We start from the raw sequence: 18524 nt of genomic DNA, 5'->3' as shown, positions 1-18524 counted from the left end.
CTTCGGGGGGCGAGGGCCCCCCGACGGTTAGTGCAGCACAAGAAAATGACAGTTTATCCAATGATTCTCAAAATCGTCCGTTGAACGCCATTATTTGTAACATTTTGCCACCGGATTGCAAAAAAACTGCTGAAGATATTTCCAGGCTCCAGTATTTTGATGTGCCCTCAGGTGAAGAGTTGTCAAAGTTATCGGCAGAGATCCAGATTATCAAGAATCAGTTCGAGCAAGACGCTGAAATCCTGCGGGAAGTTGCCAAAATCTCCGCAAACATAAGAAGGACAGTAAATCGGAAAACAAAATATGAAATCACCGATCAGGGGCCTTTTATGGTGATTCTGGAGGGGATTACAAGTAAGGTGGGGACTCTTCATCCTATGAACTTTGGGAAGTTACTTCAAGCGCAGAAAGTTCAAGGTATATTGAAAATTTCTAGAAAAGGAGCCAATAAAATCGGTTTGGAGTTTAACACCTCTGAGTCTGCAAATAAATTTTTATCTAATGAAACATATTCGACAGCTGGTGGGTATAATAAGTATATACCTCAAAGACTAGTCACTTGCCGAGGGTTGGTGAGGGACGTTGGTGACTTAATTGATGAGGATGATTTTTACTCTGAGGCAGAAGCCAAGGTTAACATCGGAAGATCGCTAAAGCGCGTTAAGATTGTTAATGTTCGCAGACTAACTAAAAGGGTCAAATGCCCAGGTGTTCTGCCTGGCACTTTTGGTTTCAAGACAGTTCCATCTAATGATTATATAATAACATTTGACGGTAAAACTCTCCCAGAATCAATCAGTATCTATAAAAATGAGAGATCATCCAGTATTTCATTGTGAACTGAAAGAACAGTTTTATAAGAAGAAACCATGCCCGACAGACCACTTAAATCATGAAGGTAAATGCAGCCTGGGTAATTGCGAAATATCTCCAAAGCCAACTTGCATCCATTGTAAAGGCTCTCATCAGGCCACTGATAGATCATGTCCGGAAATGGACAGACAGAAGAAAATCAATGAGGCTATGGCATGGTACAACTTATCCTTTTTTGAAGCGGCCAAACTCTTTCCAAGAGGCCCCAAATCAAGTGAGTTTAATCGCTCTAATGAAAATTTCCCTCCTATTCATAACACGGTTGCCCCCGTCTCTCAGCCTTCCCCTAGATCTGCTTCTAAAACTTATTCTGTCATAGCAAAAAAGCGTAAGTCCCCCCAAATAGAATCAGGGTATGATAGGGACGCCCACAGGGATTGTCTCGTGCCGCCGTTGACTAGGCAGAAGTTGAATCACACTAGCAAAAGTCAATCTTCTCCCTCATATTTAAATGATTTATCGTCAGAGTCCGAGATGGACACTGCTTCTCCAGGGGTTTCCTCCTCTGGTGAATTTTGGTATCGGTTTGAAAATTTAAAGAAAAAAGTCTTGTCCAATATACCCAGTAAAAGTGCTTACCATGAAATTGAGAGTCTTTTTGACTCCCTGCCTCCTCCCGGAGGATGCAGGTTTTAATTTATTAATGTTCCCAGATCGACAGTCAAATCTTTCTGTTAAAATTAGTAATCTCTCAATTATTCATTGGAACACTTGCGGTATTAGAAGTAATTGTGATAGTATTATTAGACTTATTCGTGACTTTGGTCCGGATATAGTCATGATTAATGAATCTTTTTTACTCCCATGGGAAGAGACATTTATATTTACCGATGCCTCTAAGGGACCAGATGATAGAGTTGGCTTTGGAGTATTTATTCCGTTTCTCAATGTTAGGGTCGGGCATGGGTTGAATAGCGCGTTTTGTATTTGCTCTGCAGAAATGGTAGCTATTAGTTACGCCCTAGATCTTATATTAGATTATAATATTAAACAGGCAGTAATTGTCTCCGATTCCAAAAGTGCCCTGCAGAGCTTCGGATGCAGTGCGGTTGAAGCTTCCAACAGCTACATTCTACTAGATATTAAAGCAAAGATTGATATTTTAAAGCGCAGACTTGGGGGGAAAATCCGAAAAATTGACATTTAGAACTTCTGAGATTAGTCTCCTTCACTGGAGAAGATCCGAAAATCCTCGACATTTGGAACTTTAAAGTTTAGTCTCCTTCGCTGGAGAAGATCTGACAATCCTAGACATTTGGAACTTCAAAAATCAGTCTTCTTCGCCAGAGAAGATACGAAAATCCTCGACATTTAGAACTTCAAAATTCTGTCTCCTTCCTGGAGAAGATCCGAGAATCCTCGACGGTAGTCGGCAATGGGCGAATGATCCTGGTAGTCGTGCCCAACAGTTATCTGTGAAACGCATCATTGAATTGAATTGAAGCTTTTTCTGTTAGGACTGTGTGTGCCGATTCGCAAATGTAATTTTCAAGATAAAAAGTTACAAAGGGTATTAGATTAGCTTTGTTTTTTTGGAAATTGTTCTGAAATGAAGTATATGCAAGTCTATGTTTAACAATGTGAAAGTTTCTTTTTTTGGGACCAAGTCCAAGTATTGCTATGTAAGCTTTAAAAAGTTTATCATGTCCAAACCAGACTCGCATTCGAAGAAATTCAATAATTCCAAAGCTGCGGCCAAACCAAAATCTAAAAGCACTGAAAGTTTATTTGCCAACTTCACCATGTGGTCATCATCTAACAGCGGTAGATTTAATCCCCCATTGCCTTCAAATTATTCGCTATATGGTTTATATTGGCAATCAGTTTTGCAGCAAAACCAATTATGTGATCCATTTAATACTTTCCTGCCACAGCATCAGCAAATAAGCAAATTGACAAGTAATGCTCAGCATCAAATATATCATTCATCTCGAGTTATCAACAGACAATGCAAGGACACTCGTAGAAATAGAAGTGCTGGTGGAAAACCCAGAAATTGTTTGAATGAATTAACAAAGGGTAAGTCTGAAGTGAAAACTTCATGTTTGTTCTTAAAGTCTGGGTGTGGGTTTTTTTTCAGTTTGTGAACTACTCTGCAAAAGGATATGGGAACCTATATATGACGATAAAGGAAGAAATGGGGATTTTACATTCACTGTTATGTCTTACAATGTACTAGCACAAGATTTAATTAAAGAACACCCAGAACTTTACAGAATGCATGACCCAAATGCTCTAAGGTGGAATGTTAGGTGGCGAAATTTGTATAATGAAATTAAAGTTCTTAGTCCTGATGTAAGCATGATGAGATAAATGTATCTGTGATTGATTTTATTGAAAATGCTTTTGTACAGATTATGTGTCTTCAGGAGGTGCAAAATTCACATATTGGAGCATATTATGATAAACTTGAAGCACTCGGTAAGATGTGACTCTATATGACAGTTCCAATATTAATTCTGTTGAATTGTAAGGTTACATTGGTATATATAAAAAACGAACCGGGTGTAGAGTTGATGGTTGCGCTATATTCTATAAAGCCCATTTGTTTGCCTTGGAGGAATATGAGACTGTAGAGTTTTTTCAGCCCAATGTGCCAATATTAAACCGGGATAATGTTGGCATAATTGCAACATTTTCACCCAAACGCCATCCGCACAAGTCATTTGTAATTGCAACTACACATCTATTGTACAATCCCAAACGTGAGGATGTACGTTTGGCTCAAATGCAGTTGCTGCTTACAGAAGTAGAGAGGTTGAGTTTCAGATATAAATTCAAGTAAGTGGGCCATGTTTAGTCAGTATCCATATGTGAAAGTTTTTATTTTAGGTTGAAAAATCCTTATTTGCCTATAATTCTGACAGGTGATTTAAATTCAACCCCAGATTCAGAAGTGTACAGCTTTTTAACTAAAGATTCATTGAACTATGAACATCTTAGTAATAGGTCTGTAATTGAAGCAAGCAGTAATAAGCAGAAAAAGTTTTTGGTGCCACCTCATTTGGGTATAACAGGTAATGAAGATTTAATGTTTTGTTTCATTGTTTAGAGTGTATAACCTTGCTTGCTTGCAAAACATTAGCCTAGCTTTCAAAGATTCTGGATTCCTCCTGCGTCTGTTGTTGAATCTAAATAGCAATTATATGGTATTTTGTTTATTGTTAATATTGATTTGTTCTCATTTAATCTTGTATGGTTTGATGAAGTCAAAAGTCGGTGCTTCTACCTGCTACTTCTGCGACAAATAAAAGATTCTGCAAACTGAATTTTCTTACCCCTTTTGATTTTTGAAATACAGAATATTTTTGGAAGCTTTGTATTTTGAAACACCCGTTGTATCACAGTTAATTCTAACGAAAAGTAAAACTGGGTTTGTTGCCGTTTTTTACATAGAATTGAGTGGTATACTCGGTTTTTTTCTATCTTCAATTATTTTCGAGTAACAAACCAAACATATTTAATGGGTCGCCCGGTTGTTCTCAATATTACGTCTAATATTTAAGTTTTGAAAAAAAAATCGACTTTTTTAGTTAACCATTGACAGGGTATAAAAAAACTTTATTTAATTTAAAACAGAACAATTTTGGTAAGTTTTATTTAACCAAAAAGAAATACACATTTTTTGACCCCTAATATAATAATAATAATAATACAGTCGAACTGCGATTTGACACATGAAAATTTCGAGTTATCAATAAAAACTACAAATGCATGTACTTTTTTGTGAATGAACATTTATTCATTCATTTTTAAAAATGGATTATACCTTACATAAATGCCCTAATATCTATGATTTTAAATATATAAACATAGTATGTATGCACATATACATACATATGTATGTACATATTAAAGTTTACTCTTTCACTGGAAAAAAGTCAGTTATTTGTGACTGACGACCGGATTTCTTATTTTGGTTTTCAACATAAGCTTCAATTTTATTTAAACAATCATAAAGGGAATCGGTGGTGTTTTCACTGGTTTTCAAATAGGAACGCAAGACAATCAACGAATTTTCAACCAATTTATTTGAAGGTGGTTGCTAAGAATTATGTTCCAATTCCTCCTCCATCGTGTCACTTTCGCAGGTATCTTCTATGTTTAACTGTAGCGGTTCGGATCTGCAGGACTCGATAATATCTTCCTCAGTAGGAAACTCTGAAGTAACAATATTCTCATCCACATGTATAAAATCGTTGATGATGCTACCTTCTGCTATACCTCTCATGTTTGTCCAAGCTTTAACTCGATTTCTATTTGGATTTCGTCTTGACTCTTTTCTTTCAGGTGTTCACTTAGGAAAATCAAGGGAATCTCATCTTCTTCTTCTCATTCAGAATACTGACCTAAACCGGCATTTTTAAAACAATTGGAAATTGTTTCAGGCTTAACGTTGATATTCCATGCGGTAGTTACGTCGTCAACACAATCCATTAGTGTAATGTTATTGTTTTTGTTTTCTTCGAAACGTTCAAACAGCTACATCTTTATTTTTTGAGCCACTTTCCACTTCTTTTATAACCTTGAATTTTTGATCAAAAGACAAAGCTTTCAAAGTACGTTTTGATGACATATCAACAAATGCAAAAATCCAAAAATGTCTTTAATATAATGTGTAAATTGAATAGGGACAGTATTTTTCACTTAGTATTAACTAGTAAGTCATACAAGTGAACTTAGCAAGCACAGAAACTGAACTGCTTGCATAGATACGTTACAAAGACAGGTTAAGATCGGTTGTAATTAGGGGGTTCTCCGAGAAAATTCGACTTATCGAAGTTGGCACCAAATGTGTCGTTCAAGTTATCAAGATATTTGAGTAATCGAAGTTCGAGTAATCAAGACAAACTAACACGCATTTCCTACTTTTGACGCTATTGCCAACCAATTTGGTTCGACTTATCAAAAATTCGAGTTATCGAAGTTCGACTGTAATAATATTATTATTAAAAAAATAAAAACAGACAACCTGGTTCTAATCATGCAAAAGAAAAAATCATAAATTGTTGAAAACGGATCGCAAGTGTTGCTTAAATTGTTCTCCATTAAGTCTTAAACATATTTCACACATAGTTCTTATGCTTCTTATAGTATTTATAAAGGTTATTTTATTCATTTCATATATTCTGCCATTGTTCGGTACTGGATGGTATATTGGAAGAAATCCAAAATTGATAAATCCAGTGACCTAAGTGGCCTTATCCAGTAGCATCGAAATGAAGGAGAAAACCTGAAATATTAAAGCGGCCCTTCCCGTGAAAATGCTACGTGCTGATTTTCTTATTGACACGAAAATCATGAGTTTTTTTGATTTAATGTAGTAGCACTTGTGAAATCAGCTTGGTCAGACCATATAACGGAATTTTCAAAATTATTTTCCGAATTTACTTTATGTGAGTTCCCACTATCAAACTCTATTCGGCGCTATGAATTGGCAGGATGTAAGTTTTGAACCAGATGAAATTTATATTTGTTGAGTTGGTTTTTTAAAGATCGTTTCAAAAAGGCAAACAATTTGCCACCACTGCAATTTATTTTGACACTCTTAATTAAGTTGTGATTTCCGTTTTTTGGGTTCATTATGGGTTCATTAGGGGTCTATCGGTACTCGGTAGTACGATGCGGCAAAAAAGACACGTTTTAATTCGTCGGTCGTGATTTCTCTCCTTACTCTTTTGGTCGTTTCAATAGACTTTTATTTAGTGAGTATATAATTAACAATTATCTATTAGTGACAATTTAGAGTGTTCTAATCTCCTAAGCTCTCCAGCTCCCCGCGTAATCCGGGACTATCACTAAGATTAAAAATATACTAAGGTAAGACCTCAATTCTTTTACTTCATACACATTTTACAGTCCACTTTTCTCTCCAATCTGGCTATTGTCTAGTTGGTCAAATTAACAAATATCCTTCTTTTGTCTGTTACAAATATTAGAAAATGATCCATCTTGAATTATTTAAGAACTAGATGATAATAAATAGTTTTGGCTAGAACCAAATACAATAATGCAAACCTGTTGAAATATACTTCTAGAGCTTCATTATGTCTTTTTCTAAGTTTTCAAATTTAATATTGACTGTCATGGACACCCAATACATGGACAGAGGTCTTTGTTTTCATTCAAAAATAAGATATGTTAAAAATCTGATTACAAATTAAAACTAATTTAAAACCAATAGAAAAACATGTTTTCGGGAAGTTTGGTATTGTCTCTACCTGCTCATCTTGATCTTTGTATGGTCTCTTTTCTTACAATTTTTATAGAATACAGAGGTGTAGAAGACTTGTGTTCCATGTGTAATGAAATAATCTATGAAGAAGAGAGCATGTAAGTCATCATGTTATAGAAATGTTTGGCCATAACATCGCTTAGTGCAATATGTTCATATGGGCCTCATTTGCATCAAGTCTTAAAATCTAAAAAGAACTCAGTTACTTGGCGGAACTAATATGTCAAAGGTGAATATGAAGAGTTTCGTGTCGATAGAATATTGTGTCTATAGTGATATGTGTAATTTATGAGCCTTTTTTGTACCTGTGTAAAGTTTTTAATGATAGTAATCTTTATTGTGTAACAGAGAACTGTTTCTTTACAAGATTTATTCTAACATCTGTAAACTAGTAACTCTCCAGTAAATTAGTAGCACAAGCAACTACATTATATGCACTATACCACAAATCTATGTGTAATTAATTTGACGGAAAACGTCCATGTCGTTACAAAAGAGATTAAATACTTCTTCAATAAGTACTTCCTCAACTGAAGAACTTTGATCAAACATTGTTTTTTGAGGTTATGAAGTGAAATACAGTCCTGGAGGGTACAATAAACAACTGTGTGGCAGTTCCATAGCCATTTACCATTCACATAAAACTGCAAAAATTGTAGAAACTTTGTGTGTTTTCAGTTTGGGTGATGTACTTGTTAAATATTTGGTGCCATATTGGTGAACGTATATAACTAAAGTATTTTAAAATGTGTTCAACATTTCTAGTGTATCTCCATAGGCTTGATCAATGACTGTTTAACTCTTTTAACAGGTAATTTTTTTATGGTAATTTGTAGAAATTGCATCCTGTCTGCCGGGCTTTAAAATAAGCTTTAACAGCGAAAGGATATAATACTAGATTATTTTAATCGTCTGTGGGGAAAATTTTTCTGTACCAGACGACGCGCAGACGAACATTTTTAAAATGCCACATAATTTTCCCTTTATAATTACATCACATATTTTCTTCAGGTTTTGGCTAGTTAGTAGTAGTAGTTAGCAACCCAACATTACAAAGCAAGAAAATCAATGGCGCCAATTGACTACCCTTTTCATACTGTAGACTGTTACACAGATATGATTTTATGATTTGTGTTATTTTGTTGCAAAAGTTTTATTATTCCATGCAATAAAGATTATTTTATTCATTTTTTATTTTTTATTTAGTTGGGGTGCCTGCTTATCATACAGACAAGACACAACCATCAATGATTTCTCGTTTAATAAAGATATTGACAATTTCAGTGTTGCTATTGAGTATATTAATACATTGCAGATGATTCTCAACATTTTCTATTGTTGGAGCAGAGAAAAACCAATCGACAAATATCAAGGTCTCTCGAAAAAGCTCTGATTCAGTTGCACAACAGCGAGAGAGACGTAAGCGTAGTAAGCTCGGAGAATTTAACGAAAAACTTTGAGCTTTTCGGTTCGGGCTCTATTAAGCACAAATTCTCTTTGAAATCTGTTTATGCATATAATACGGAAAATCCTGAAGGTACCACTTTTCAAAATCGATGGTTGATGGTAGATTATATATTTTACAGGTAAGATTATTTTCGTTTCTTATATGTTTTGATCGCCAACGTTTTATAGTTGGTTTGCATGCAGAGTATTCAAAATAAGATTCCCTACCTTCTTAATTCAGAAATGAACGATATGAAAATATGTTAAATACAAAACTTGTAGAGTTTCATCTAGATTTTTTAACTTTGAATTTTTTATGTAGCGTTCTATTCATCTGGGGTAAATTCCACCGTTCTTATTTATAACATAGCACCTTGTATATTATAGGATTTTTTAATTCCTGGGGACATTCGAGTAATATTTCATGTATATAATTCTATGTGTAAGTCTTGTTCTTCGAATTCCTGAATTTTATGTCCAAAATGACATTGACAGGCGCTAAAATAATAATTTTTCCTATAAGGGAACCTTAATTATTTAATTTTGAGTCGACTGCTTGTCAAAGAGAGCCTATTCTAATATACTTAGTCGATATTTTGGATGTCAATTAATAAGGAGTGAGCAAAAATTAGGTACCAAATTGAAATTATATAAATCGTAAAAAGTCAACCCCCTATTTTTCTAATTTTATCCTATTTGGTATCAAAATTAAGGTAATTTTGTAAAAGACTGTATATTACAGAAATGCATAGTTTCCGAATTAATTGTCAATTTAACATTTTCCTATTTCAATAATGTTATAATTCGGATGTTGTTTTGTTATTAGTTGGCCTCATTTAGCTACTAGACATATGGACGCCCTGACTATGCTGACAGTACAGGAACTTATGAAGCAACTACGTAAAAAATTTTTGAGAAGATTGAGATATATCGAAATCCTATTAAATTTTCAGTCAGAGGTGCAATAGTAGGTATGCGGAATTACAGCACCTGCATTTTGGTCTTGAAGCCGTGTAGATACAAGTATTTCTACATGTATTTTTTGATGTTAGCTATTTTTTTTTCCGAAATTGTGCTTGTAAATCGTCGCAAAGTGTTAGTTTTAATAAACTTATAGGTTTAACCTCTATTGAAAATGTAAACAAAATCAAAATCACCAAAAATGGTTCTTAAAAGTTTAAACATAACTTTGAGATACTAGGTATCACACAGGAAACCTCTAAATGGAAAAAATGTTCAACAAGCACCTCCTATTGAGAGAACGCGCATTCCTTTATCCAAAGTTTAGTGGACAATTTGTTTCAAAAAATGTTGGTATTAGAACATCTCTTTTTCAATATGCAACCTAAATTAGACCTAAATGTAAGCGAATTAATAAATTAATTTAATTAGTATATTTTATTCAGTATTTCAAAGAGATATCCTCATTTATCTCGTTTTTAGTATTTGGATTATGGATTTCTGTTATACACCCAAAAGATATATGTGTGGTAACAAAATTTTTGCTAGAAAGTACTGTTTATTGCATAAAAATTTAAAAAACAAATTTCAAAAAAACAATTCCATCGGTTTTTCAAAGAAACTTCCACAGGCTACTGGAATATTATTTAAAAAACTTCTTTATTCCTCCTGCTTCGGTTGTTGATTTGAAGCAGCAAGTATTTTGTTTATTGTTAATATTGATTTGTCCTCATTTAATCTTGTAAGGTATGTTGAAGTCAAGAGCCGGGGCTTCCACCTTTTGGCCATGTTTTTATGAGTTTACGAGATATCTCTCTTATTAGTAAGGAGGGATGTGCTATTTTTGCGACAAACAAAAGATTTCGCAAAGTGAATTTTCTTCCCCCTTTTGATTTTTGACATACAAAATATTTTGGGAAGCTTTGCATTTTGAAATCCCCTTAGTATCTCAGTTTGTTCCAAAGGAAAGTAAAAAAGTGGGTTTGTTGCCGTTTTTCATAGAAACTTCCACAGGCTACTGGAATACTTTTTACAAAACTTCTGGCTTCCTCCTTTCTGAACAGTTTCAGTCAAGCTCTGAAGAAGTCAATAGGATGATTGGCGAAACGTTGGCAAGTTCGACTCAGCAAAAATCGACGCAGGAGGAATCCAGAAGTTTTGTAAAAAGTAAATTCCATCGAAATAAGCAAGCAGGCGCAAAAAAATGCCAGTTAAATTTTTTTTAACAGCAATTATGATCTGCTAAAAATACATGCAGAAATACATGTAGAAATTGCATTAATTTACACAATAATTTCACTATATTAATGATAAGAGTGATATTTCATCAAAATATTTTTTTAGTTTCATCAAAATTTGAATAAAGCATTGTGGTTTAGGGGTTCAAATAAGCAAAAAGCGGATTGCGTTTGCAAATTTGACATTCAACTAATTTCGAGTACGTTTCATTTTTCTTATATTGTCCACAAATTAAGTAATTTAATTTCATACCTTGAGAGTAAATTAGGACCTTCTAGGTAACGGATATTTGATTATTAAAAATGTTTTTGAAGTATCGTCCAAACTTTGGTATATTGTCCTTAAAGCTATTATGCCACTATTGGACCACAATTTATGACCAAGATTTACTGTTTTAGTGGAAAAATCTTATTGAAAATTTTTTGTAATGAACAATTAATTTGGTTTAATGTTGCTCTGACTTCAATTGCATTAGTCATGTGACTAGTTGGATTTATGTGCAACACAATATTTTCTTTGAAATCTGTTTTTTATTATATAATTGAGGAATGCAAATGTATCTAAACTGAGTTCTTTTCGCATGTGTCCATAATTCTTCAATCGCAACGATTCATCAATGTCAAAGAAATATGAAGATTTAAATTTTTAAGAAAAAGTATACGTTATAGCATCCATTAATTTTGTTGAAATAAAATTTATAAATTATTGAAATAAAATGAATCTATAAACAATCTAAAGTTTTTGGATTTTATTATTGAGACAACAAATTTTTCACCGGCGCGGTTAGTTCTTTAATGATATTTTCCCCAAAAGTGGAAATAGACGTTTTCTCTTGCACTTCTCGGCGGCATTAAATTCATGGTCGCTAATCGGTTTTTTTTTAATTTAAACTGCACTCTCGCGAAGTTTTCAAAACATGTTCAATTTTCTGATTAAATTAGAACAATTTAAATATTTTTCCCCATTTAAAATGTTATTTTTCAAATAATTAAAATAACTTTCGAAATAAGCAGCATTTCTGAATAAGGCCACATTTCTTTGAAATACTGAATAAAATATACTAATTAAATTAATTTATTAATTCGCTTACATTTAGGTCTAATTTAGGTTGCATATTGAAAAAGAGATGTTCTAATACCAACATTTTTTGAAACAAATTGTCCACTAAACTGTGGATAAAGGAATGCGCGTTCTCTCAATAGGAGGTGCTTGTTGAACATTTTTTCCATTTAGAGGTTTCCTGTGTGATACCTAGTATCTCAAAGTTATATTTAAACTTTTAAGAACCATTTTTGGTGATTTTGATTTTGTTTACATTTTCAGTAGAGGTTAAACCTATAAGTTTATTAAAACTAACACTTTGCGACGATTTACAAGCACAATTTCGGAAAAAAAATAGCTAACATCAAAAAATACATGTAGAAATGCTTGTATCTACAAGGCTTCAAGACCAAAATGCAGGTGCTGTAATTCCTCATACCTACTATTGCACCTCTGACTGAAAATTTAATAGGATTTCGATATATCTCGATCTTCTCAATTTTTTTTTACGTAGTTGCTTCATAAGTTCCTGTACTGTCAGCATAGTCAGGGCGTCCATATGTCTAGTAGCTAAATGAGGCCAACTAATAACAAAACAACATCCGAATTATAACATTATTGAAATAGGAAAATGTTAAATTGACAATTAATTCGGAAACTATACATTTCTGTAATATACAGTCTTTTACAAAATTACCTTAATTTTGATACCAAATAGGATAAAATTAGAAAAGTAGGAGGTTGACTTTTTACGATTTATATTATTTAAATTTATATATATATATATATATATATATATATATATATATATATATATATATATATATATATATATATATATATATATATATATATATATATATATATATATATATATATATATATATATATATATATATATATATATATATATATATATATATATATATATATATATATATATATATATATATATATATATATATATATATATATATGATGACACTATACTCCGGGATATCATCCGTTCGCTCGTTGAACTCCGACTGGAATCCTGCAAATCCTGCATCCGACTGGAATCCTGCAGACGTTTCGCCAAAATCTCACTTGGCATCTTCAATGCTCGCGCTCCGAAAACACTTCGAACACTTCGGAGCGCGAGCATTGAAGATGCCAAGTGAGATTTTGGCGAAACGTCTGCAGGATTCCAGTCGGATGCAGGATTTGCAGGATTCCAGTCGGAGTTCAACGAGCGAACGGATGATATCCCGGAGTATAGTGTCATCATTATATATATATATATATATATATATATATATATATATATATATATATATATATATATATATATATATATATATATATATAATCTTCCAGTGATTGATGATTAAGTTCCACAATTAATTAGTTACAACTTTTTTCTTGAGCGAATGTACAAATATGTTGTTATTCTTGGCAGAAATGTTCGAATTACCTGTTAGTTACGTAAAATCATATTTGGTGAAGTTATTGTCTTTTTTGCAAAAATATTAAAATAAGTTGCCCTTGTGTTGCCATACGAATCTTTTTGCATAAATTAAAATCATATACAGGTTTTGTTAATTTTCATTCTACTTTTATTTCATTAAACAATCTATGAATGATTTAATTAAAGTGCATTTGCGAACAATCTATAAAAAGAAGTATTTTTTGCACATATATTGTGCAACATATTTGTTGTTGATTAGGGGGTTATTGTTCAGCAATTTTCACTAACACAATTTTTCGGGAAAATAAAACGTCAGAAGATGACTAACACTGTGTATTTTGTAAAAGACAAATTATCCCAACATTCTTATTACCGACAAAAGTTCTTTCCGCTTATGTTATGACTCTGATACCGACCGACTCTCGTCTCTCTATGCAAAGGCACCCTGCGCGGAACTTTATTGTAAGTTACAGGCATGCGCACTAACCCAAAACTGTGACATTAAGGAAAAATATTTAACAATATTCAAGAAATAAGGAACAACAATATCAACAAGCCTTTTTTATTTACCACAACAGGAAACAGGTAAAAACTTAGGTGTTACATCTCCTGCCTCCTGTTTTAATTTGATCTATGTCTTCTGGGACAACATCTATAAGATCTTACATTCAACTTATTATATCTACAGTTATTTAGTATTGTATTGTATTGTATTATTTAGTATTTGTATTTACTTCTTTAGTGATATTAAAACAATCGCGGTACATAGATCGGAACATATCTGAAAAAATTTTTTTCTGTTTCCCCCAAAATGGGTTTCTAGCTTATTTCATCCCCTAATTCCCAAGTTGCTTTATTAAAGTTTTGACGAAATATCCCTTCTGTGATTATACGTTAGTGGTATCAACATAATCGCTGCACATAGACCGGAACTTTTCTAAAAAAATTATTTTCTGTTTCCTCAAAATCCGTTTTTTCTTATATCAACCCCCTTATTCCCATTGTTTTATTCAAATTTTCCAATATCCCTTTAGTTATTAAAGGTTACAGCAAAGGTATCAACAAAATAGCTGCACATAGACCGGAACCTATATAAAACAAACTGTTTTCTATTTTTCGAAAAACATTTTCTAAAGAAATATTGGATGTAAAAATTTAATATTCGTATCTGAATATGAATATGAAGAATATTTTAGAAAATATATACTATTTTTCTATAAAATGGTGAATGCCCGAACATACTAAATATATTAATTTATTAATTCTCCAAAACTAATTTCTGTGTGATTCTCTTACATTTAGGTCTAATTTGCTAACATACTGAAAAATAGTTTTTCCAATACCTACAATTTTTGAACACATTGTCTACTAAACTAACGCTGTAGTCCTTGCATTCTCTAAGCTAAAAATCCATTTACCTTCTTCACAGAACTGGGAAATGTTGTTTGATACATTTCTTGTTCATAGTAATTTATGGAAAAATATAGAATTGAAATTGAACTTTCCTATCGGTAACCTTACAATTGTTTTAGAAATATTGGTGATATCTGTTAATAATGATGATTTCAATTCAGGTAAACTAGAATGTGCATTGTTATTGTGCTGTTAGAAAATTTTGCGGAAACTAAGTTTTAGTATTTTCTATCGGCCGATTGAGTGGATTTTTTTCAAATTTCTGGGACCTGCCGTTTCTTTAATGCCTTAGTACGTCGTAGCCCCCATACACCCCTTATACATAATAATAAAATATGGTTTACGAGAAAATCGTATAGAAAATGTCCAAATTGTTATCCTTATGTTTTGTTGTGTACCATGGCAATGTGTGTGACTTTTTTCAGCGGGAATACTCTGCAGGATACTTCTACAAGTGATCTTAAATTAATATCCAGGCATAGGCTGCCAACTAGAAACGAGCTGAAAGGCATCAAAATTCCAAACAGCCTGATGGGTTCGGACCACATAAGTTTGATGGCCAAGTTTTTACTGAAAACGTGAAAACTTATAGGTAGTGTTCTTATTTCGTTCTGTATATTTTGTTAACCATTATTTAAGGTATTTTAGAAATAAAGGCCGTGTTTAAGCAACACAGAAACGTAATATGTTTTGTTAACTCCAGAAGTATTGTCTAATTTAAAAAAATATATATTTTGACTATATTATGGGTTTGTTTCCTGACTATGTTGCGTTGGGGATTGAGAACAATAGTTCGTTTAATGGCCCCCACAGACGCTCAGTTTTTTAATACAGGCCGTCTGTGCAAACCTAGTTTGTGCAGGCATATCGGTGCGTTTGTGTGAACGTCCGGCCGACTGCGCAGGCCGTTGGCCTAGCCTGAGCGCGAAATCACACAGTGCTTGAATTTAGCCTGCGCAAACTTGGAAACCTGAGCGTGTGTGGACTCGTTCAATTGATTTGTTCAGTTTTAAGGTTTATTTAGAATCCAAAAATAGTAAGCAACAAAATGACGAATGTTAACAAACAGTTTTTAAGCGAATTTATTGAGGTATACAAAAGCTTACCATGTTTATGGAAAATAAAGAGTAAAGAATACAGTGACAGAAATAAAAGTCCGCAGCCTATGATGTGTTGGTCGAAAAACTCAAAGAAGTTGATACGGGAGCAAATGGGAAAGCCGTGGTTAAAAAAATAAATAATTTAAGGAGTTAATTTAGGAAAAAATTAAAAAAGTATTGAAATGCAAAGTAAGTGGGGCCGGTACAGAATATGTTTATACTCCAAACCTGTGGTATTATGAAATGCTGATCTTTTTAAGTGATGAAGAGACACCACATGCCTCAACGAGTAACCTAGACGATGAAGAACATGGAATAAAGGTAATAGGATATTGTTGAAACACTAACACGGTCAGTCAAAAAAGTCTATACATATTATTCCCCTTTATTAAGTATTCCAAGATTGAACCCAGTAAATGGTAAAAAGAATAGAAATAGAAATTCACAATTCGCATTTGCAATTTCCATTAAAACCATGCTCTGTAATTGAAAAAATATGATCCGCCACCAGGAGAAGGCACTATATTAACATGCTTCCCATCAACTGCTCCCAAGCAGTGTGGAAAATTCGATCTCTGTTCAAGTTGTTTGACTATGGCTTTCCAATCTTCCTCAGATTGTGGAAACTAAAAAAAAATATATTCATTTAGTTACCTGTTTATTTGTTTATTAAAATTTTATTAATTTTTTTTTCAGAGCCCACTTAACGTTCTAAGTCCTGAAGTGCATGATCCTGGAGTTTTTAACATCGAACTAACAGAAGATTCCGAAATTTTATCACGCCCTACTAGGTCAGCCAGTTTCACTCCAAGTTCCTCAAAAAAGAAGAAAAGACCAGAAAACTCAACTGACATATTAATATCAAGAGCATGTGCACAATTAGTAAAGAAGGAAAACCAATTTGATACAATAGCCAAAACTATAGCCTCAAAACTAAGAAGCTTGCCACATGAGCAACGAATATATGCTGAAAAGATCATTAATGATGTGTTGTTCGAAGCAGAACTAGGATGCTTAAACCGAAATTATAAGTTGGTGCAAGAGCCTGCAGCTAAAATTCCAATTGTATGGAAGCCTCTCGTCAAGAACAATATAATAATATGCAGTCTTCCTATGAACTGCATGTTATGCAACCCATACTTTCTGTATAACAACAACACCAACAACAAGGTAATGAAAATTTAGGTACTTTTCTGCGTGGGTATAACCCCGAAGCCGAATATTAATTTGTAGATATGGTTTTCAACCCTTGATTTTGGAATTAACATTTTATGTATTTGAATTTTTGGAATAAAATGTTTACTTACCTTAATGAAGTCTGTTTTCAATACTTAGAATATGACTCTGCATGTTTCTAGTATTATTTGTCTCAATGCCTGAGGTGAAATTATTGTTGAAAACTTTAAATCTTCATACGTTCGACCAGTAGCGAGAAATCTTAGGGTAGCTGTTAACCGCTCATGGCATGAAATTGATTGCCTCATGCATGTGTCTTGTTTTTGTATTAAAGAAGAAATGAATTTCAATAATTTCAAGTAGGTTGTCTCGTCCACTCTTAGGTAGTTAAACCAATCCTGCTTCTCAAGTTTCAAATCATTTCTTTTGACTAACCAATCTTTGGTCCATTTGCTTCTTTGAACCAACCATTGCATTTTTTGCTTTTTCTTTATTGCATAGGCAAGCAGAATGCAATATAATGCCGTGTCTCGAGAAGCCATTTTCTTTTACTAAGTATAGAAAAACCGTGCCAAAACTAATGAGTGTGAATTTACCCAGTTAGCTGTATAGAAAGAACTATGCTATAAAACTGCGTGTGTGTGGGACAGGCAATAATACAGTTAAACTGCACAAATTGGCCCGCACAGTTGGCCTGTGCTAAAAAACTGAGCGTCTGTGGGGGCCTTAAGGTTCTCGCATTTGAACAAAAATAAAACAAAACAAAATAAACAATGTGAAATGTAGGTCTACAAAATTGAGTAATTGTGGAAATTAGAGTAAGTAATTAAATATTAGACGTTTTTTTAAAAATAAATTTTGACATATTTGGCCAAGATTTTTCTTCTTTTAAAAAACTGATGGATATAACTAGGAGAATTGGACTAACCAATAAATATATATAATTTTCATTTTTTGTTGATGGTAGGTACAATGTAGTTATCAAAAAGTTCCAAAAATTTTTTAGTCTTGGTTTTCCTTTTTATAAAGTTTTAATGTTTACGACGAGTCTGTTTTTTTTTTATTTCTTTATTCGTGTCAGCTCAATCTCGGAAATGGATATTCGAATTAATTTTACACATGAGACTTGTTTGAAATTAATTAAGTAACATCACTGTAGCAAGACGAGTTAGTGCTAAACTCCCAAAAGTAAATCTCGAATGTACTTAATTAATCTCAACTCGTGTATCATTGAGCTTGTTCAATCGTGCACAACTGTTGAGTGATGCAATACCCGGCGAACGATGCGATGCACCTACATAGTGGCTTTGCTTGTATTTGTTTATTATATTTCAAAGAGTAGTGGCAACAAAGTTATGAAACAGAATGGATGTCGCATAGTTATTCATTTCCAAATATCCACCACTGGCAAAAACGTTGGTTTGTCAACTTGTCCAAAGTTATTTCGAATAGTGTTAAATAGTTACCAAAAAAATTGGCACTTTTAAAACTGATATGAAACCTCTACGCACGGAACGTTGCCTTAGTATTCTCACAGTAACGTGATATTTGTTTGTGCAATACCGTATAGGGAAAAATATCACGGTCATTTAGC

The 18524-nt window shown here is 33.1% G+C and overlaps 2 protein-coding genes across 6 annotated transcripts; one reads left to right on the top strand and one right to left on the bottom strand.

Moving 5' to 3' along the window:
• The first annotated feature begins 796 nt into the window (after positions 1-796).
• Positions 797-17008, top strand: LOC132704729 (protein angel-like). 5 transcript variants are annotated; one of them, XM_060674933.1, is made up of 9 exons: positions 797-2892; positions 2954-3168; positions 3228-3294; positions 3348-3654; positions 3706-3890; positions 8424-8694; positions 15080-15246; positions 15294-16075; positions 16451-17008. In XM_060674933.1, exons 1-7 carry the CDS (start codon positions 2442-2444, stop codon positions 15234-15236), a joined length of 1653 nt encoding a protein of 550 aa, XP_060530916.1. In that variant the 5' UTR covers positions 797-2441; the 3' UTR covers positions 15237-15246; positions 15294-16075; positions 16451-17008. The 5 variants fall into 5 exon arrangements, with proteins under 5 accessions (XP_060530916.1, XP_060530915.1, XP_060530918.1 ...); XM_060674932.1 differs by having other exon boundaries at positions 15080-16075; XM_060674935.1 differs by lacking the exons at positions 15294-16075; positions 16451-17008 and having other exon boundaries at positions 8453-8694; positions 15080-15215.
• LOC132705066 (uncharacterized) lies at positions 16112-18170 on the bottom strand. Its single transcript, XM_060675499.1, has 2 exons — positions 17095-18170; positions 16112-16380 (listed from the first exon to the last, which is right to left on the bottom strand). Exons 1-2 carry the CDS (start codon positions 17470-17472, stop codon positions 16222-16224), a joined length of 537 nt encoding a protein of 178 aa, XP_060531482.1. The 5' UTR covers positions 17473-18170; the 3' UTR covers positions 16112-16221.
• Positions 18171-18524: the final 354 nt, after the last annotated feature.

This window comes from Cylas formicarius, unplaced genomic scaffold, assembly GCF_029955315.1.
Source record: "Cylas formicarius isolate icCylForm1 unplaced genomic scaffold, icCylForm1.1 PGA_scaffold_7__23_contigs__length_41026272, whole genome shotgun sequence".
Classification (NCBI taxonomy): domain Eukaryota; kingdom Metazoa; phylum Arthropoda; class Insecta; order Coleoptera; family Brentidae; genus Cylas; species Cylas formicarius.
This window is presented reverse-complemented; position numbering and strand designations above follow the sequence as displayed.

Excerpts from the sequence above, each read along its gene's own strand:
- LOC132705066 (XM_060675499.1), bottom strand. The coding sequence starts at position 17,472 with ATGGCTTCTCGAGACACGGCATTATATTGCATTCTGCTTGCCTATGCA. Across the intron at positions 16,381-17,094 it reads TACTAGAAACATGCAGAGTC|TTTCCACAATCTGAGGAAGA; the intron begins ATATTCTAAGTA and ends ATTTTTTTTTAG.
- LOC132704729 (XM_060674933.1), top strand. The coding sequence starts at position 2,442 with ATGTTTAACAATGTGAAAGTTTCTTTTTTTGGGACCAAGTCCAAGTAT. Across the intron at positions 2,893-2,953 it reads TTTGAATGAATTAACAAAGG|TTTGTGAACTACTCTGCAAA; the intron begins GTAAGTCTGAAG and ends GTTTTTTTTCAG. Across the intron at positions 3,891-8,423 it reads ACCTCATTTGGGTATAACAG|ATGATTCTCAACATTTTCTA; the intron begins GTAATGAAGATT and ends AATACATTGCAG.